General features: G+C 39.7%; 1 protein-coding gene across 1 annotated transcript in view; it reads right to left on the bottom strand.

Moving 5' to 3' along the window:
• Hibch (3-hydroxyisobutyryl-CoA hydrolase) overlaps positions 1–22396 on the bottom strand; it is a 366114-nt gene that overhangs the window by 184268 nt on the left and 159450 nt on the right. Inside the window, exon 5 of the mRNA XM_090380451.1 lies at positions 15918–16001. Coding sequence (XP_090236577.1) covers positions 15918–16001 — 84 coding nt within the window. The remainder of the gene's footprint in view (positions 1–15917; positions 16002–22396) is intronic.

Below are 22396 nucleotides of genomic sequence, written 5' to 3'. Positions count from 1 at the left end.
TAATCTCACACTGAAACTAGCTTTTCAATCACACCTGATTGATGTCTCCAAAGCACATGATAACTTATAAATGGAATTAAATGAGTACTCAGAAGATAATATTCTGAAGTCCATTTGACGCGAAGAAGGTTTGTTTGTTATTTGGTTTTTAGGAGCATTAGCAACTAAGGCCATATTGCTCCGGGAACATGCGGTGGTCATTCCCTGACCTTTCCGCATCCTCCGTATTTGGTGGTGAAGGAATCGAACCCCGGTCTAATCAAGAAGCGTGTATTACGCACTACTGCTCCTTCCCACCTGGCTACGGAGGCGCTATGCAAAGAAGGACCCTCTTCCAGGGCTGACTTCAGGGGTGATCGAGGGTGTGGCCGTACAGGGTGCCAAAATTTAGGGGGTGCAAAATTCCCCGCAAATTCACCGATTTGCTGTAAATCACAAGTTGCAATCTTCTGAAAGTCGCAATACGAAATCAATCTTATGTTCCAATTCAAAGCAATTCAGAAGAGTTCAGATTTCAGTTATCATGCATTCAAATGAATAAACAATATATTTGATTCTATCCTTCAGGGGCTCTCATACATTTTCTTTTTTAAAATAAAAAAGTTATAAGGGGAAAAAATAAAAAAAAAATGACTGGAAGTATACTCAGTTGTTACTGATTTTTATCAGCATCAATAACTTGGACCATATTGCACCACTATGCCTGTAGAATTGTGTATTTAGGCCTGTAGAATTGTGTATTTTGTGTGTTCATGGGCAGATTTGCACGTTGTACAGCTGAAAGTCCACAAAAATTCACGAGAAATTCTACTCCCTCCACCTGAGATTGGCTAGCTGTAGCCCTGATTGAAGAGGCCTTAAGAAATTCCTCCAATCTATGATGAAAACCTCTTCAAACAAGTGATGAAGCCACTATACTTTCATGGAAGAATGACACAAGGGGAAAGGGGGGGGGGGTTGTTAAGATGTAATAAAAAGGAAGGTGATGAGGTGATGGGCAAGAGAAAGCAAGAATAAAAGAAGTGGGATGTTGAATGATTTGATAGAGGCTGATGGGTAATATCAGCTGAAGACAAGGACTTCGGAGAGATGGAGATATGATTACATTTTTAAAGGGGGGATGTGGCCATGTGGCAGAGAACATACAGTCATGATGAATTAGTGCCAAAATAAGAGGTAGAATGTTTATCTTATTGCTAACAATCATTACATATGAATTAATAAACATTACCTTGCTCAAAAGTTAAATGGAATTCTGGATGCTAATATTACTTTAAATGAAGAATACAAAAATTTAAGCAAACCTTAGTGAAGCAGGAAGGTGTGCAAAGAGAGAAAATTTGGAATGCTGTGGTGTACCCAAGAAGTTAAGATGAAGTTAGAAAAAAGAAAAGAATTATAAGAAATTTCTGGCTAATAAATCCTTAATGGAATATTAGAAAAAAATAAAAAATGCCAAGTGTTGAGATATGAAGGAAAGAGGCTCAAGAAAAAACCTTGGGAATATTTTTAGAATGATATGGAAAATATAAGAAAGGTTAAAAAATTTTTTTGGTAGTTAGTTAAAAATCTCAGAACAGAGGATATTTTAGAAGTATAAAGTAAATACTTTAATGATTTGCTAAACAAAGGAACAGAGCTGAGGACACCAAAGAAGAGAAAAAGATTGAAATGGGAGGAAATTTTGGATACTATTTATATTATAGATGTAGCAAAAGGTCATGGAAAGATTAAGTGTGGCAAAGCAGGAAAAGAAAAGAAGTGCATGTTTGAGTCTGCAATTAGACCTGAAATGCTAACAGCTTACAAGAAAATATTGTCGAGATAGTTATGTCACATTATACAAATTTGCTTTCTCAAAAATCAAGTTTCAGATGATTAGACCAGTGCCTTGGTCTAATCTTCAATAATACCAATATATAAAAAGGTGAATGCTGCAAAAATGACAGAGGAATTTCACTCATTTACATACCAGTAAAATCTATGCAAGTATATTAAGAATGGAGGTAGACATATTGTTGAGGACAACTTCTGGGAACAACAGTCTGGTTTAGATCAAACAGGGAATGCTATTGACCAAATAATCACACTAACTTATCACATACACATAACTCTCCTCTCCCCTGTGGTGCTCATGTAACCCTGATGGGGTGGAAGAAAGCTAATTTTATCCACTGGTTTGAAACAAAGATGGCCACCATTTGATTTAATCATCACCTGTTTATAATTTCTGTTTACAGTCTGATCCACACCAAATTTACAATACCTCTAGGAGGAGGAGGAGTGTGCACCCTGATGGGGTGGGGCTTCTGCTTTGATCACCATCAAAGCTGTTACTTGAAATAATATAGATCCAATCTCTTTGAATCTTTTCTGTTTACAGTGTAGTTGAAAAAAAATTCAAATTTACAATACTTGATTTACAACCAATATTACCAATAAAATGGAAATAAATATTGACCCTGAGCCTAATTCACTAAGATAAATGCCACAAGTTTTTGCCATGAAAATCAATATAATATAAAAAGAAACTATCATATCTATTCTCTGCAGAACAGCTAAAGCATTATGTTTTTGTTATATAGGGCAGGACAAAACCAATTACCTATTTTAGAAGTGGCACCATTTTGTAGCAGTTGCAGTGAGGGTGCTTCGATTCTGAAGTAGAGTATACTAAAGCATTCAGTAAAAATGAAGCAGTGTGGTCAAATAAACATGCATTTGATGAAAAAATATTTTTTTAAAATCAGGTGGCTGTTTTGAGAATGCAATGTGAAATTAGATACCACTTCAGTAGTGTTAGTGTTCCAAATTGAAAGACCATAACATATGTAAGGGTCTTTCAGTTGTAGCATGCATTTGTAATGAGTGTCATTACAGGTGCAAACAGTGAATTTCAAACTCCAAGAAATATGTCTTTTTGAATACTTTAGCCATTTTATTTACTTAACTGTCATATTATATCGTACTTTATAAGTAGCTCTATAGTCCTAGTTACCTAGTTTTATATTCATTTTTAATTTAGATAGAGATTTTGTAGACTACTACTTAATATATATAAAACTGTTGTTTCGTTTGAATCTTGCTGCAATTGTTATAGTATAGAGTGAGTGGTAGGAATTCAAATTTTTAATTGTGGAAAATAGGTAGCTCTAACGTAAAACTATATAGCATAATATGTATCACTGCATTTAGGAATATATTACATAATGTAGTATTGATAATTAATTAAATTTATTAATCTTATTAATTTTCATTGCTAATCAATAGTATTCAATCGGATATCATGCCCTAGACTAGAGCAGCAAAGCAATGGGCAAAAAGTAGCAGGAGTGCTGTGACTCGGGAGAGAACCGAGGGGGGGACGATTCTCCAATGAATCACAGCCTAAAAAAACAAGTGCGACTTGTGAAATGTTTGCAGATCAATCTGGAACAGGACATGATCTAGCCAAGGAGGATGTCTTTGTGTGTGCTAGGTGCAGAGAGTGCCAAGAAATTAGGTTGGTTGGTTTAGTGTTTAATGGCACATTGGCGACTGAGGCCATAATGCGCCAGCCAAGAAATTAGGTGCCAACTCAGCGTTCTGATGGGTGCCTATGAGATTTTGAAGAGTCGGGTAGATGCCCTGGAAGGTATTAAAGTGGGGACCAGTCATGCTCTCAGCTGTGCAACTCAACGCCAGAGCTCGCTCTTGGACATCAGGTAACACAGCAGCAATCTCCAAGGCAGAATGTGCTAATCCCACAGGTGCTACATATTGTGAGTGACTCTATTGTCAGAGAGACAGGTAATATATTGTGAAAAAAGGATAGGTGGAATAGAACCACGGTATTTGTGCAAGGAGTAAAATCTGATGATGTTGTAGAGCAGATATCATAATTTAAGGGCACAAAGGGTGATATTGTTGTTACACGTTGGCATCAATGACATTAACAATAGGAGATCTACATTTTTACTTAACAAATACAGGTCAATGTTGTAAAAAAGTCATTAGTTAAGTTAAATTTGAAAGTGCCTGCAATTCTGCACAGACACAATAGCAACTTGATGAGAGCCTTGTCAATCAATTTGGCCCTGGAGAGATTGTGCAAGACTCATGTTGTATATTATTCTCAGTGTGGTCTGTGCTTGTTAACAGGAGAGACTGCTTCTACAGGATGGGATACAGTTAAATTGAAAGGGTACAAGAGTGTTTGCTGATGCTATCGAGGCAGTATTAGGCGGGTCGGAAGTTTGCAGATGATACAAAGATTGGCAGGGTTCTTAATGACAGTTAATGGCAGTGCTGTCTATTGCAACAGGATCAAGAAAAGTTGAGCAGATTGGCTGAGAAATGGCAACTGAAGTTTAACACTGACAAATGCAAAGTACTGTATATGGGGTAGAAGTAACCTCAGAAAAACATACCCACTGTGTGGTACTACACTCAGGGTAGTGGAGAATGAAAAAGACCTGGGGTAATTGTGCATTCAGATTTGAAGTTTTCTGGGCAGTGCAGACAGGCTGCTAGAGCAGGTCATGGGGTATTGTCAATGACATACAGGAATTTTACTAGTAGGGAAAAGGAGGTGATTATCCCTTTGTATAAGACACAGGCCAGCCTTTCATTACTATATACAGGTCTGGAGACCTCATTTTAGGAGGATGTAGAGTTGCTTGAGAGAGTATAGAGAAGGGCAACAGGATTGGTGAGGGGGATGAAGGTGTGTGCTTATGTAGAAAGGCTTAAGTTCTGCAAGTTGCAGAGACTAGGGACCTAGAGACTAGGCACCTGCAAAGGTGATCTAATTGAGGTGTATAAGACCTTGTCTTATACACCTCAATTAGATATAAGACCTTGTCTTATGCACCTGTTATGTGCATAACAGGTGTATAATGTCTTATGTTAAGCTGGCTCAATTCTGATGGGATTCTTCCTCTTGCTCAGATTATGAACCTGAGAGGACATAAATGCAAACTGAGGAAAGACAGTTGTAGAATAGATGTGCACAATTTGCCTTTAGCTTGCGGGTAGTTGATTGCTGGAACAAACTTCCATCTGTCGTGGAAATTGATGGCTTAAATAAACTCAAGGAGGAACTGGACAAACCTTTGAAGGAATGATTGTGTGAAATCATTTTTTTTTTTGGTCGAGGCTACATAAGCTTGCTTTCTTGCATCACATGCCTTTACTACTACTATTGGATTTACAAATTGAGAACAAGTGTCTGTAATGAGCACTGCATGTAATAGACGTGAAACCTCCAGGTTATTATTATTATTATTACCAGCCATAGAGTGCAAGGAAGCCTGAGGTATATGCTGCACCAGCCAAAAAAAATTTCCGAGTATACCCTAAGAGAGAGAGAGAGAGAGAGAGAGAGAGGAGATGAGAGAGAGAGAGAGAGAGAGAGAGAGAGAGAGAGAGAGAGAGAGAGAGAGAGAGAGTCAGAAGTAGAAGGGAATCACCAAGAAAGAGAAGAAGGATGATATCCAGCTCAGGACCCTGGGTGTGCCAAGCCCATACTCACCAGATGTGAGCCCCTGGGTTGGATGCATACGGTGAACACTCCAGAAGAAAAAAATTGAAAGAATCAGAGCAACATTACAATATAGTCCTTGAGCATCTGCTAGTCATCAATCAAGAGAACTGAACATGTTGGAATGAAATGTATTCTGCAAGATGCATATCAATTTAAAGTGCCATCCATATAAAGTGTAATGGTTCAACAAATACCTCGTTTGTGATTGGATACATGTTTGAATTTCTGTAATCTAGTCCTATAGAAGGTGAACAATGTATAGACTTAATCAATCAGTACGTAAATAAACAAAATTTTAGATAATGGACAGATGAAAATCCATGTTAACTTCATGAACAATGACTTCCCAGACAAAAAGTTACTGTTTGATGTGGGGTATCTATTTCCAGCATTATCAGCCCATAATTTTATGGAAATGCTAATGGTTCAGTTGTTACAATAACTTCAGCCCAATATAAAAAACATGCTGAAAGAATTTATAAGAGAGGATCTTTTCCAAGCAGGAGTCAACTTATAAACTGTCTGGTTTCAGGCTGGATGCTATTACAGTGTATGCCACAAGACTTTTCACGAACACTTTAAAGACATGTTTCCAAATGACATGTCTTGTTTTGATAACACAAATTGACCACCAGGATCAGGGTTAACTGTCTGCAGTAAATTTTTATGGGTTTTTTTAAAATCCAAAATCTACGTAAAACATCAAAGACACTTGGGCAACTGAAACAAAATATTCATGGTGAAATTGAAAGAATACCATTGGAAATTACACAGAGCAATGGATAATGCAAGAATATGAGTGTTTACAATGGTAGCGGCTATCTAAGGGACATCATTTTCAAGCAGCGAGGAGTGTAATATAAATGCACTTTAATGTATATTATTAAACTGTGATAACAATAAATATCTTTTCTAATTTGTACAGTACTCATTTCAATTTAAAAATGGGTAGCTGTTTTTGCCCAACCCTATATTCGGAAATAATAAAATGACAAAAGCAAACACCAAAACAATAGTAAAAACAATAGTTGAACCTATGCCACCTCAGGTTTGTAATCTGAGGAAGAATCCCCTCAGCATTAAGCCTGCTCAATCCATTCTAGGCCTTATACACCTCAATCAGATTGCCTCGCATGTGCCTAGTCTCCAGAAGCTGCAATTTGCAGAACTTAATCCTTTCTTCATAACAGCACCCCTTTGTTCCCTTCACCAGTCTTGTTGCTCTTCTCTGTACTCTTTCTAGCAACTCTACATCCTTCCTAAAATGAGGCTTTCAGACCTGTATGCAGTACTCAAGGTGTGGCCTGCCCATTGCCTTATACAAGGGGATAATCACCTTATCCCTGCTCGCAAAATTCCTGTATATCATTGACAAGACCCAAGGACCTACTCTGGCAGCCGTCTGCAGACAGCTGCCAGAGTAGGTCCTTGGGTCTTGAAAACTTCATATTTGACGGCACAATTACCCCAACCCTTCCCTATCTCTTCCATCATGCAGTATGATTGATGATTTTTGAGGTTATGATGAATGTCGTGGCGAGATCCAATATTCCTTACATTTCGAAGGTACAGCTCTAAAACGGTGTTCGCAGGCCGGCCGCTAGTTGGTACACCGGACTGAACCTATTGGAAACTCTTTAGGAAGCTTCCGGATCAGCTAGTGTATAATCTTGCTACCTCTACTCTGCCAGATAGTGACTGGAGGGAGTCCGAGTAGTGCGTATGCGGGGAGCATTGTCGAGGCCACGTTATGTCAAGGATCTGGGTATATTCTTACCACATGTACGCCATATCCAAAAATTTCATTACTTCATACAGCATGTCCCACCCACTTTTTCTTACTATTGAATACACCATGAATTGTCAAAATAATAGAGCAAGCTTATCTGCAAAAAGATCTAAACCTCCCAAGGACTTCCTAATTCATTTCACAAATATACGTGGTCTCAATTCTAATCTCAACGATGTCCATTTCCACTTGCAGTCTTCCAAACCCCATGTACTTTTTCTGACTGAATCTCAGTTATCAGTTGATTCAACTACTGCTCATCTCAGATGTCCAAATTATTTGCTGTATGATTCCTTTCGCCTCAAAGGTGGTACTTGTGCATATGTCCGTTCTGATATTCCCTGTCAGAGACTTGACAATTTGGAATCTCCTCTCTTTGATCTTCTCTGGCTTAAAATCTCTCTGTCTCATTGTGTAAAATTCATCTGTTGTCTCTACCGTTCTCCCAACTCCACCAATCACTTGGAGCTCTTTGACTTCCTCTCTTTGCAACTTGACTTTCTCCAGTCCAACTTTCCTAACAGTGAGGTAATTTTCCTTGGTGATTTTAACGTTCACAACTCCAGCTGGCTTCCGTTTTCTAGTCACACCGACCCAGCAGGTCGAGATGCTGAGGCTTTTGCAATTACTAATGACCTAGCACAGATTGTTCATTTACCTACAAGAATACCGGACAATCCTAATCATACAGCCAATACGCTTGATCTTTTTCTCACAAACAACCCTTCTAAGTACAAGGTTGAAGTGAGAGGTCCTTTAGGCACTTCAGATCACAACTTGGTGATTGTCTCTTCTCCAATGGAACCTTTATCTCATGGCTATTCCCAACCTCGTATTGTTTGGCATTACAAGAATGCAAAATGGGATGACCTGCGAGACTTCTTTTCTTCTTTTCCTTGGTCTGATTACTGTTTCAAAACTTCTGATGTCAACGTTTGCTCAGATCGTGTCAGTGAAATTATTCTTGCAGGAATGGAATCCTTTATCCCACACTCCACTTTAAAATCTCGTCCTTTATCTAAACCTTGGTTTTCCAATAAATGTGCTAAGGCTGTCCAAGAGAAGAACGTTGCATATCGTAATTGGCTTGTTTCTAATTCTTCAGTTTCATTTTCTGCCTACACCAAAGCTCGCAACAATTGTAAAGCAGTTATTAATCAGTCCAAACTAGAGTTTGAACAGGCTAAGAGTAGAAAACTTGCTTCTTGCCCTAATGGTAGCCGAGCATTCTGCTCTCTTGCCAAAGCTATTGGCCGCAACTTTTGCCCATCTCTGCTCCCACCTCTGTCCAAACCAGATGGTTCTGTTGTCACTTCAGCCAAGGATAAAGCTGACCTGCTAGCATCCCATTTTTCTTCGAGCTCATGTATTAATGATCTTGGTAAAACACCTCCCACCATTCCTAAAACGCTCCATTCAATGCCTTCTGTGGTCTTCCGTCAAAAGGATATCAGAAGGATTTTGATGAATCTTGATGCTAAGAAAGCTCCAGGTCCTGATGGTATTTCTCCACTTGTTCTCAAAACCTGTGCTCCTGAGCTTACTCCTATTCTTTGCCGCCTTTTTTCACTTTCTTATTCCAAAGGTGTTTTTCCTTCTGCTTGGAAATTTGCTCATATCCAGCCAGTTCCTAAAAAGGGTGACAAATCCCTCCCATCCAATTATCGTCCCATTGCAATTACTTCTACTCTTTCTAAAGTAATGGAGAAATCAATTAACCGCCAACCTTAAACTACCTAGAAACCTTCCGTCTGATCAATGATCGCCAGTATGGATTCCGTCAGTGTCGATCCACTGGTGATATTCTGGCTTATGTTACCCATTTATGGACTAATTCAATGGAAAGGTTCGGTGAAACACAAGTAGTTGCTCTTGACATCTCAAAGGTTTTTGATGGCTATTCCCAACCTCGTATTGTTTGGCATTACAAGAATGCAAAATGGGATGACCTGCGAGACTTCTTTTCTTCGGTCTGATTACTGTTTCAAAACTTCTGATGTCAACGTTTGCTCAGATCGTGTCAGTGAAATTATTCTTGCAGGAATGGAATCCTTTATCCCACACTCCACTTTAAAATCTCGTCCTTTATCTAAACCTTGGTTTTCCAATAAATGTGCTAAGGCTGTCCAAGAGAAGAACGTTGCATATCGTAATTGGCTTGTTTCTAATTCTTCAGTTTCATTTTCTGCCTACACCAAAGCTCGCAACAATTGTAAAGCAGTTATTAATCAGTCCAAACTAGAGTTTGAACAGGCTAAGAGTAGAAAACTTGCTTCTTGCCCTAATGGTAGCCGAGCATTCTGCTCTCTTGCCAAAGCTATTGGCCGCAACTTTTGCCCATCTCTGCTCCCACCTCTGTCCAAACCAGATGGTTCTGTTGTCACTTCAGCCAAGGATAAAGCTGACCTGCTAGCATCCCATTTTTCTTCGAGCTCATGTATTAATGATCTTGGTAAAACACCTCCCACCATTCCTAAAACGCTCCATTCAATGCCTTCTGTGGTCTTCCGTCAAAAGGATATCAGAAGGATTTTGATGAATCTTGATGCTAAGAAAGCTCCAGGTCCTGATGGTATTTCTCCACTTGTTCTCAAAACCTGTGCTCCTGAGCTTACTCCTATTCTTTGCCGCCTTTTTTCACTTTCTTATTCCAAAGGTGTTTTTCCTTCTGCTTGGAAATTTGCTCATATCCAGCCAGTTCCTAAAAAGGGTGACAAATCCCTCCCATCCAATTATCGTCCCATTGCAATTACTTCTACTCTTTCTAAAGTAATGGAGAAATCAATTAACCGCCAACCTTAAACTACCTAGAAACCTTCCGTCTGATCAATGATCGCCAGTATGGATTCCGTCAGTGTCGATCCACTGGTGATATTCTGGCTTATGTTACCCATTTATGGACTAATTCAATGGAAAGGTTCGGTGAAACACAAGTAGTTGCTCTTGACATCTCAAAGGTTTTTGATGGCTATTCCCAACCTCGTATTGTTTGGCATTACAAGAATGCAAAATGGGATGACCTGCGAGACTTCTTTTCTTCGGTCTGATTACTGTTTCAAAACTTCTGATGTCAACGTTTGCTCAGATCGTGTCAGTGAAATTATTCTTGCAGGAATGGAATCCTTTATCCCACACTCCACTTTAAAATCTCGTCCTTTATCTAAACCTTGGTTTTCCAATAAATGTGCTAAGGCTGTCCAAGAGAAGAACGTTGCATATCGTAATTGGCTTGTTTCTAATTCTTCAGTTTCATTTTCTGCCTACACCAAAGCTCGCAACAATTGTAAAGCAGTTATTAATCAGTCCAAACTAGAGTTTGAACAGGCTAAGAGTAGAAAACTTGCTTCTTGCCCTAATGGTAGCCGAGCATTCTGCTCTCTTGCCAAAGCTATTGGCCGCAACTTTTGCCCATCTCTGCTCCCACCTCTGTCCAAACCAGATGGTTCTGTTGTCACTTCAGCCAAGGATAAAGCTGACCTGCTAGCATCCCATTTTTCTTCGAGCTCATGTATTAATGATCTTGGTAAAACACCTCCCACCATTCCTAAAACGCTCCATTCAATGCCTTCTGTGGTCTTCCGTCAAAAGGATATCAGAAGGATTTTGATGAATCTTGATGCTAAGAAAGCTCCAGGTCCTGATGGTATTTCTCCACTTGTTCTCAAAACCTGTGCTCCTGAGCTTACTCCTATTCTTTGCCGCCTTTTTTCACTTTCTTATTCCAAAGGTGTTTTTCCTTCTGCTTGGAAATTTGCTCATATCCAGCCAGTTCCTAAAAAGGGTGACAAATCCCTCCCATCCAATTATCGTCCCATTGCAATTACTTCTACTCTTTCTAAAGTAATGGAGAAATCAATTAACCGCCAACCTTAAACTACCTAGAAACCTTCCGTCTGATCAATGATCGCCAGTATGGATTCCGTCAGTGTCGATCCACTGGTGATATTCTGGCTTATGTTACCCATTTATGGACTAATTCAATGGAAAGGTTCGGTGAAACACAAGTAGTTGCTCTTGACATCTCAAAGGCTTTTGATCGTGTTTGGAATAAAGGTCTTCTAAACAAGCTTCCATCTTATGGTTTGCCAACTGTTTTTAGTAATTGGTTATCCAGTTTTCTCTCTGATCGCTCACTGAAGGTGATGGTAGATGGCTCTCTGTCTTCTAACTTCTCCACTAATGCCGGTGTCCCCCAAGGTTCAGTTCTTTCCCCCACTCTTTTCCTCTTGTATATCAATGACCTTCTTCCATTGACTGGAAATCCTATCCATAGTTTTGCCGATGATAGCACATTGCACTCAACTTTCCATTTTGAGAAACCTTGTCCAGCTCAATCAGCTTCAAGTTCTCGAAAATCTGCTGCCAATTCCTTAAATGCCGATCTTCAGGTAATTCTCCAGTGGGGCAAAGACAACTTAGTTGATTTCAACCCTTCTAAAACTCAATCTTGTCTTATATCTCGCAAAAAGGATTCTTCTGCTCCTATGCTTATCTTTAGTGACACTCTGATTTCTAGGCAAAATGATATATCTCTTTTGGGGATTACCCTGACTTCTAATCTCTCTTGGCACAAGCACATTACAAATATTGCTTCCTCTGCATCTAAAAAACTTGGTTTTCTCTTTCGCTCTCGGCGTTACTTTTCTCCCAAACAGCTGCTCACTCTGTATAAATCGCAAATCCGCCCTGCCATGGAATATTGTTCCCACATCTGGGGTGGTGCCCCCAAAACCTCTCTCAGGCTTCTTGATTCCATTCAGAAGAGGGCAGTTAGGTTAATTAATGATTCATCTCTAACAGAGTCTCTCCACTCGCTTTCTCATAGACGCACTGTTTCTGCTGCATGCCTCTTCTACAGATACTTCCATGGGCACTGTTCTTCTGAATTGGCTTCTATAATTCCCGCTCTCTCCTTCAAAACAGTCCGAACACGTGCCGCCACCAGCCAACATCCATTTACTGTCCAACTTCAAACCCACAGAACCAACTTTTCATCTTCCTCATTTATTCATTCAACTGCCGTTTTCTGGAACAACCTTCCTTCATACGTATTTCCTGAAAATTACAATCTACAGAAGTTCAAGTCCAATATCAACAAATATCTTCTTTTGTCTTCTCAACCTCCAACCCAAGCATGGTACTAAGTACTATAGGTTATAATACCTCTCGTGTTTGGGGTTCTCATAAAAAAAAAAAAAAAAAAAGATCTGTCTCATTTTCCACTACCCTGAGTGTAACACCACACAGTTGGTACATCCCTCCAGGGCCACTGCTACCCATATGCAGTACTTTGCATTTGTCAATGTTAAACCTCAGTCGCCACTTCTCAGCCCATCTAAACAACTTTTCCAGATCCTGCTGTAGCAGCACACTGCCATCACTGTCATTAACAACCTGGCCAAATTTTGTATCATCTGCAAACTTTGACATCAAGCTTGATATACCTTCATCAATATCATTGATAAATATACAAAACAACAATGGGCCCAACACTGAACTCTGAGGGACACCACTAATAACATTAGTCCACATAGAGCAGTACCCACTGACCACCACTCTGTCTTCTCCCACAAATTTTCCCACATTTTCATGGACTGTTTTAATAAAAACATATTATTGACAAAATTTAATGTGAGAGATGGAAAAAACTAGATTTTTATTATATGCTAATGATGCACTATTAAATAGTAGCTTATAAGGTCAAGAATCATTGAATAAATCAGATAAAAGTTGTAGGCAATTTGGCATGAAAATTAGTTACACAAAAACAAAAGTTATGGGGGGAAAGGAGGTGGTACAAAAAAATTTAGTCAATAAGATAAAACCATAAATCCACATCCAATCTTGTCATCTTTCACAGATTATATGCGGAAATAAAGCACAGAATAAGTAATAAGTCAGATAAATTCATCTGGATAAAAAAAGAAATTAGCTTGAAGACAAAACTGGATGTTTATAACACATTTTTAAGCCTATTTTAACTTATGGAGATCAGAGTCATTAAACAATAAAGAAATTCATCAAAATTATAAAATTCAGAAAATAAATGGAACTAATACAACAGGGGCCTGCAGTCTTTTTAGAGACCAAACCAGATATAAACTGCTGAAGGTCATGGGCTGCATGAGTTGTTGCAGCAAGTAGGCCACAAGACCAGTTCCTTACTACTAATTATGTATTTTTCAAAAATAAAATTTTTGTTATCTACATTTGTAATTAGTTTCTTTTTAAATTTAATAATCAAATATAAAAATACCAATATCATTCCTATTGTATGGTTATAATATTGCTAAATTCTTAGGTAGAAAAAAAAAAAAAAAACACGAGAGAGCAATAATACAGGAAAATCAAATATTATTAAAAACAAATATTTTCAGAAATCAATGTGAAACTATATTTCATGAAACACTGGTTTTAAACTTGGGAGACATACTTGAAGGCTGCCACCATGGCTGCATGTTAGACACCCTTCAAATACATTCTCATTATTCAAAACGTCCAAAAAAGATAGGTATATTCATCAATTGAAAGTTTAGTCAAGATACTCTTAATGGGTGTGTGTGTGTGTTATTATTTTCCTCTTTTAAAATTAACCTTATTACTATATACACCGATGAGCCAAAACATTATGACCACCACCTACCTAATATGATGTTGGTCCTCCACATGCAGCCAAAACAGCTCGTACCCGGCGAGGCATGGATGCTACAATATTTCTAAACGTCTTGTGGTATCTGGTACCAACACGTAACCAGCAGATCCATTGACTCCTGTAAGGTCCATGGTTGAGATGCCGCAGACCGGAGTTGCTGTTACAACACAAACCACAGATGCTCAATGGGATTGATGTCTGGGGAATTTGAAGGCCAGGGCAATAACTGGAAGTGTTCCCCATGTTCCATGAACCAGTCTTGAACAATCCGGGTGGCATGCCGCATTATCCTGCTTAAAGATGGCACTACCAGAGGGGAAGACTGTTGCCACGAAAGGGTGTACCTGGTCAGCAATGATGTATAGATAGAGTGTATTTAGTGTCAAGCGGCACCAGGGGTTCCCCCATCTCTGTGTTGCTTTCATTGTAGGTGTGCCAGTTCACTGGAAAGGCCAGAGATTTAAAAGTGTGTGGATATTGTATACGTTTAGTGTTATGTACTGTTGTTCTTCTGGCCATTCAGCCACTGGACCCCTGCTGAGGCCCAACGTTGTCCACACTCAGCCACGTAGAGGCAGGCCAGGTATACCACCATTATAATTATTTACTCTGGCAGGTCCTGCCACCTAATTTCCTGAGATTTCAGTGGCTAGGACCTTAAAAAAAAAAAAAATTTTTTTTGATCTTTTGCGTGGGGGGAAGAGCGCTAGAATTTGAAAGGCCAAAACTATTGGCAAACAATAATTTGGATGTGTAGGGCAATCGCTTGTGTACAGATAGAGTAGGGGAGGGAGACTAAAGACTGGGGGGGAGAGACAGAAATATGGAGTCAATAGGGAAGGTGATCCCAATAGGTGTCAATGGGGCATGCCCATACCCCACCAGAAGGAAAAATGGGGGTGGCGAGGAAGGGAGGAGGCAAGAGGACAGGCAATCCCCCCCACCACCAGGGAAGTGGAGTGGAAAGAAAGCCAGGAAAGAGTGCCCAGCTCAGTCGCCAATTGGCACACTGGCAGCAAATCTGCTGTTCAAGGTGGGGAAAAGATATGGGTCCAATGAAGCAGTCGGAACCAGTGCCCCGATGTCATTCATGGGCATGATGTATAAGTAGGTGGTAGACATCAGAGTGCCCGGCAAATGGATGACTGGACCCAGGGTATCCCAGCAGAACATTGCCCAAAGCATGACACTGCTGCCACCAGCTTGTTTTTGTCCCACGCAGGCAGACGGCATCACTTCCCCAGGTAAACGACGCACACATAAGCAGCCATCCACATAGTGCAACAGGAAACGTGATTCATCGGACCAAACAACCATCTTCCAATCACTCAAGGTCCAGTTTCGATGCTCGCGTGCCCATTGTAGGCACTGTCGCCGGTGAACCTTGGTTAGCATGGGAACTCAGAGTGGCCTGCGGCCATGCAGCCCCATTTTCAGCAGGATCCGATGTACTCATTGTTGTGACACATAACTCCCGTCACCAGCATTCCAATTACCGGCGAGTTGCACCACAGTCACCCTCTGTTGCCATGTACCCTCCAGGAGAGCCTTCGCTCACCTCGAGCATCGATTAGTAATGGTCATCCAACACCTCACCAGTGTTTCGTGGGTTTTCCCCTCTTTGGACCACTTTCAGTAGGTACTAACCACGGCTAACCATGAGCACCCCACCAGCTGTGCCATTTCAGATATGCTCTGACCCAGTCGTCCGGCCATTAGAACTGAGCCTTTGTCAAACTCCCTTCAGTCTGCTGCCTTTCCCATCTGAAGAACAAGAGTAACACTGATTAACAGAGCTCAGCATAAGGTGTTTTTTATACCGTGTCCCGACCCGCGCCGTAGTTCACCTGCAGTTGCTTCGATTTGCATAATGACTCGCTGGTCATAATGTTTTGGCTCATCATTGTAATTCAGCAAGCATAATTATTAAAAATACTATACACAATACATACCAATAAGGTTATTAAGCCTATATTCTTCTCTGAAGAAGTCTGTCAAGAGTGACTTATCTTCTTTGTTTCGAGCATCAACGAGTGCTACCAAACAGGACACAGAATATGTTATGACAGCTGTCACCTATGGTATGGAGGAGGAGGAGGAAGAATGTCCTAAACTGAACTACACATTATTACCTTCAGAATGAATCTTTACTTCACACATTATTTGTTAGTAATACCATTAAAGAAGTCTGGGTACATGTGCCACATGAAAGTAAAAAAAAAAAAAAAAAAAAGCAAATGCTTTCTATTTACAAGCAAACCATAATTTAAATTTTAGACTAACCTTGTGTCACTAAACATACCAAATAAATTAATGTTCCAAAAATAAAATGTACTAACATTTAATGTATCTCTCCTCCCTCAAAGATCCACAATGTCATGAGCAACTGTTGCATGAGCACTGTTATTTTACATGCCTTTTTCCAAATATAAGAAATAAAGAGTACATTTTTATTTAAAGTGCAATTATTTTCAAATAATAATTACAATCAATATCTAAATCTAAGATAAACCTAAACCGAGCTCAGAGGATGGTTCCTATAAAACGTAACTTAATATTGATTTCATATACAATTTCAGTATTAATTTCTATTGAAAACTAATGTAACATGGTAAATATTGGACATGAACACATTTAATAACTCTTCTATCACTATCCTGCAGAGATTTCAAGTATTCCACAACAGTGATTATCTACCAATCGACAGCCACAACCTTGATGGTACAGCAAATAGTGTTTCTGCTTGTTAGCTGACAGATTTTAATCAGCAAGCTTTTAAATAAACAAAATAAATTTGCTGCTCATATTTTGGAACACACACACACACACACACACACACACACACACACACACACACTGTACTTGCATCTACTGTTTGGCTATGGCTGCCTAAGCAGTTCTGCTAAGATTATCACTTGGAATATACTTTATAAATTAAATGGAAATAATCCAGGTAAATTGTATAAGAAATCACTGCTATAGTAATGATTGCAAGTATGGATTTAATAGGTGTTTCAGTTTCCACCGTTAGAAGAATGAAGGTTGAAATGCAGCAAAAAGTGGACCAATTTCAACATTGGGAATATATCAAGATGGGGTTACCATGACCTATCTATCACTGATAACAAATGAATTCATACTATCACTGTATAGTAACTTTTTGCATTCCAAAAGCTGTAGTTTGAGTTGAGTGCTACAGACTCTTCCAGTTCAGGTTAAGGGTGTGCGTATCAAGTAGTTCACAAATGTTACAACAATAAAGTTATTGTGAAATGTTGCTGTAGATAAATAACAGCCTTTCTCCTCTTCATGGGTTGGACTATTATTTTCAATTTTGCAATCCTAAAAATCGCTCTGACTAGATCACCACAATCATTCTTTTAGGAATGAAATATTTTATTCTTCATCCATCACTGCAACATGTAATTCTTATTCCTCCTAAATCAATTTTTTAAACAAATATGTTAAAGACTGTTAGAGAAAATGATAATCATATCATGACTAGCTTATACCAAAATCTCCTACTTCATTTTCTGCTTTAATGCAATGGTTATAAAAGTTATCAATAAAATCAGACTCAATTTTGAAAAGTTTAAGGGTAAGGATCCATTCCTGGATCCTTTATAAAACTACTGACTGCAACTTCCATCAGTTGTATTTCTCCCTTTTTACATCCCCATAGTTTAAAGATATAGCACGCATAGCACGATAGTTGTGTTCATAGAAACCCTCGTGCAATATAAACAACAGGCCCTATGGGAAAAATAGGGTTAGGTGTCGGCCACCCAAGATTGAACACACATTTGTAACCAAAACATTACCAAACAATAAATAATCGTAATAAAATACTTACGTATTTTATTACGTAAGTATTTTATTACGATTTTATTTTATTAAAAAACTTACGTATTTTATTACGACTATTATGTAATAAAATATTGCTAATGCTTTTGCTTCTATCGTAAGCAAACTTGTACTTTGTCTGATTTTTTATCCAAACAGATGACAGCTGTTCCATCTCTTATAATTCTTTGTGTCTTAATCTAATGGATTTTAATTACACTTTGAGTTGTTCCTACTATGAAAGTTGTTTTTATTTTCTCTGCATTCTTTCTAATTCTCGGTGTTGTCACATTTAGGTCTGTAGCAGGTGCAATATCACATGATCTTTCATTTCGCTCAAAGCGCTTCACAATTTCGTATATTTTCTCTATCGACAGAGTCGGACTGGCCATAAGCCTTACCGGGGAAACCCCGGTGGGCCGGAGGCCGGTGTGATTTTGGCCATAAACACTAGTATGAGGCCACTACAAATTTTCCAGGGTAAGAATTTTTGACCCAGTCTGCCTATGTTTATCGATATTGCTTTTCTTTTTCTCTCTGAATCTGCAGTGTCTTCACCAGAACGCTTCCTTTTCACACCTTAAGTATTTTACTCATTTTTAGGTAATAAAGCACAATTACAAAACGAGGAGGCACACTTGATACACATAAAAAAAGCTGCGCACGTGTAGCAACTGAATAAACAACACCATAAAGGCAGAGATAGTCAGTCCTCGACACCTCACATTTTACTAAAGCACATTTCTAGGGGTTACTACCATAAAACAATAAAAACAATTTCCAGTTGTGTTTCTGCTAGTGGAATCTTATAAACTGGTAGTAAACTCGATCTAAGTGCATTTGCAATTATACCGATAGCTGGAATTGTGTTGGTTTTTACGTTATTATGGTGAAATGTGTTTCCCCTTCGCTGATATAAAACATATAAATACATTTTCAGAATATTCTCTTCATTCCTATCGTGTTGCGTTCAGTTCGGGTGATTCCGTGTTCGACTGTCATTTCTTGTAAACACAAAGGCGAATCGTGCATAAGCGAATTCGGTTCGTGTTATATAAGATATCATTCCCCTATTTATAAATCGTGTATGATCGAATTCGTGTAGTGTAAACATGTGTTATACGAGGACTGACTGTATCTGCTTTTCGTCTAATCTTGTGAAAAGTATTTCTTCTAATCCTGTTAAATTGATGATCTTAATAATCCTCTTACCATACTGACCCCCATATTGTTGTTTCTTATTTTACTGACATTTATCTTTCTACATTGACATTAAATACCACACAAATGCAGCTGTGTGTAGTGAAGTGATACTGTTTCATTTTTTTCAGTCATTTCCATTCATCCACTCTACCTCCTTCCATATGACTAATCCTAATACAAGTGTCTTTTTGGCTGTATGACATGGCGTGTTCACAGGCCAATTTCCATGTTGTATGGGTAGAAAAACCTAGAATAACACAGAAAAATCCTACTCCCTCTGCCCTAAATGAATCTGTGGAAAATCAAGAAGAAAATAGGCCTGACCTTGCCTGCAAGAAACGCAATAGGAAAACTGCAGCCAAAGCGGATGGCATTCCCACGATGCCACTAGAAAATAGCGTTTCCACAGATATGACAGCCATATCAAATACCGATCAAACTTACCAATACAATCGTGAATCTGAACATTTGTATGCAGAAACTGTAACTGATGAAGTCTTTTCCCTTAGATCCGGCTTGGAAGCTCTCGTGGCCAAGCCGACCAACCGGATTACGTCTGCGACTTGCAGAGATATAATAAAGACATGGAGCCAGATGGAACGCATCCTTTTTGACCTTCATGTCAACAACGAGCGGCTCAAAGCCAAAGCGGAAACCTATCAGGAAGAGCGTGGAAATGAAATGATACAGCGCACCCGCTCTTATGCAGATGCGCTGAGGAATCCTTCAAAAAAGATTACTGAAGCACACAAGCCAATCCAGATAAAGAAAACGATACTAAAGCAGCAACATCTGGTTGTTTTAAAACTAACAGAAGACAGCCCCATGGAATCGAGTGAAGCTGTCAAGATGGCCGTTGTACAAAAATTAGGAAGTGACTTAAAGAACACCCATATCAAATCAATAAGTAAAACCAGGAACATCGGAGTAATAATTGAGACTGTAACGCGACATGAAGCCCAGACAATACTGGACAGCCCAAAAATTTCCACCATGGGACTCACAGCTGAGACACCCAAAAAGAAAGGCCCAGCAATTATTGTTTTCGGCATCAATAAAAACCTCAAACCGGAACAAGTGGCTGAAGAAATCTATTGTAGAAACCTTCAAGGTGAAAGTGAATTTACCAGCATAGAAGATGCGATACAACCAAAGTACCAGACCAAAGGAAAATCCTCCCAGAATGTAAACTGGGTCATTGACCTCTCGGCACAAGCTTGGCAAGTAATTAAGCAGCAGGGCAGGGCGTACCTCGAGTGGACCTGCCATAGGTTCAAAGAACACATAATCGTCCCAAAGTGCTTTCGCTGTTGCAGATTTGGCCATAGTACACACACACACACACATGTACCCAGGTCGATTCCATGTGCGGGCACTGTGCCCAGAAAGGGCATAACTTTAACACCTACCCTAACAAAACTGAAGAACCGGTTTGCGCCAACAGTAAACTAGCAAAAATGGATTACAAGCATTCGATAAGGGATAACAAGTGCCCGGTTTATCTGAAAGCAAGACGCACACAACAACAAAGAATCAACTATGGCCCCATATAAGACATACAACTGTACAATCATGAAATTTATGCAGCTAAATGCTCAGCAAGCACATGCTGTCATCCAAGAGCCCTATACAAATGCAAGAAAAGTCAGGGGATATCCGCTTACGTACAAAATTATACAATCAGAAGAAGACACTCCGTGGGCGGTTATCCTTGTTAGGAACCCGCACATAACTGCCACCAAAATCCACACCCTCTGTACCCCATGGGCGGTGTGTGCCCAGCTTATAGGACCTATGGGATCGTTCCACGTCATCTCATTGCATTGTTGTCCAGGCGAAGACATAGCCCCTGCCATCAGGTATCTGCAAGCAGTCCAAGCCCTCCTCTCAGATGGGAAGATTATTCTCTGTGCTGACGTCAACTGCCGTTCTGCAATGTGGCACAGCAACTCGGAAGACCGCCCGGGCAATCACAACGGCCGGCAACTTGAGAACTTTCTCGCTACATCCTCTCTTTTAATCCTTAACAAGCCTAACAACATGCCTACCTTCAGTAATACCCTATGGGAGTCCACAATAGACATCTCAGTAGCCACAAGATCCATTGCCACTAAGCTCACTGACTGGAAATTCCGCGAGGCTTGGACAACCTCCGACCATAGGGTGATTACTTTTAACCAACCTTCAACGCTCAATAGAATCAGCACCTCCACCTAGAAACAATATCATCCGTTATACAATTAACAAAGCAGACTGGAACGTCTTCAATTTAATGGTCCAAGCTTTCCTTCAAATTCCTGGAAACACCAATCTCACCAACCTGAACCACAACCAGCATCACAGGAAAATAACATAAATCATAACCAATGTCTGTGACAAAACAATCAAGAAGAAACACCCTTTCCCGAGTGCTGTCCCATAGTGGTCCAACCAACTGGATAATCGCCGCCATCAGGTTCATACAGCACGGAAATCATTTCAACGTGCTCGCCATACCTGGCTCCCTCATGAAGTTGATGCCCTACACAATAACTATCGTAGGCTAAGAAATGACTACACTAGTTTAATTAGAGCCAAAAAAAAAACAGTCTTGGGAGCACGTGCTGTTTCCACGACTGGAAACAGCACCCCCTGGGGAGTTGTGTATCGCACTGTTATGAACAAGCTCCCCAGGGGTGAAGTCATCTCCTCTACAGTCACCCCGTAGGGCACCACAACCCTCACATGGGAAGAGTCAGTAAACAACATCTTGGACACCCTGTTCCCGCTAAACACAGATCCTCAATCCAGCCAGCAACAACTTTTTTTGTTTTTTGTTTTGCCATTGGCAAAACAAAAAACAAAAAAAGCTCAGAGTTAGACTTCATTGAAGCAGAAGTAATTAAGAAGCTTGCAGAGATGCAATCAAATCTCCTTCTCAGCCTGTACAACCATTGTCTGGAAGTTGGACCCTTCCCAGATGACTGGAAAGAGGCCAATCTATGCCTCATTTTGAAGAACCCAAGTAAACCACCAGAGCAGCCAAGGTCATACAGACCTAGGACTCCTTCCCGTTTTAAGCAAAATATTTGAATGTCTTCTCTTATCCAGATTGGAAAAACACTATAAAAATGCAAATCTCCAGTCCCCAAACCAGTTTGGTTTTCGGGCAGGCTGTTCAGCAGAAGATGCTCTTTGACAGCTCACGGATTCAGTCAAAAATTCAGCCACCAAATACTTCTTAGTAATATCAGTGGATTTCGCCGGAGCCTTTGACTTGCTCTGGTGGCCAAGCATACTAAGAAGACTCAGAGAAGCTAGTGTTCCAGCAAATCTTTACAGCTGCATACAGGATTGTCTTCACAACAGAAGTGTTACAGTCAGAAATGCCTATCGACAAGTCTCC

The sequence above is a fragment of the Mastigoproctus giganteus genome, chromosome 1 (assembly GCF_048544385.1).
Source record: "Mastigoproctus giganteus isolate SK-2022 chromosome 1, ASM4854438v1, whole genome shotgun sequence".
NCBI lineage: Eukaryota > Metazoa > Arthropoda > Arachnida > Uropygi > Thelyphonidae > Mastigoproctus > Mastigoproctus giganteus.
This window is presented reverse-complemented; position numbering and strand designations above follow the sequence as displayed.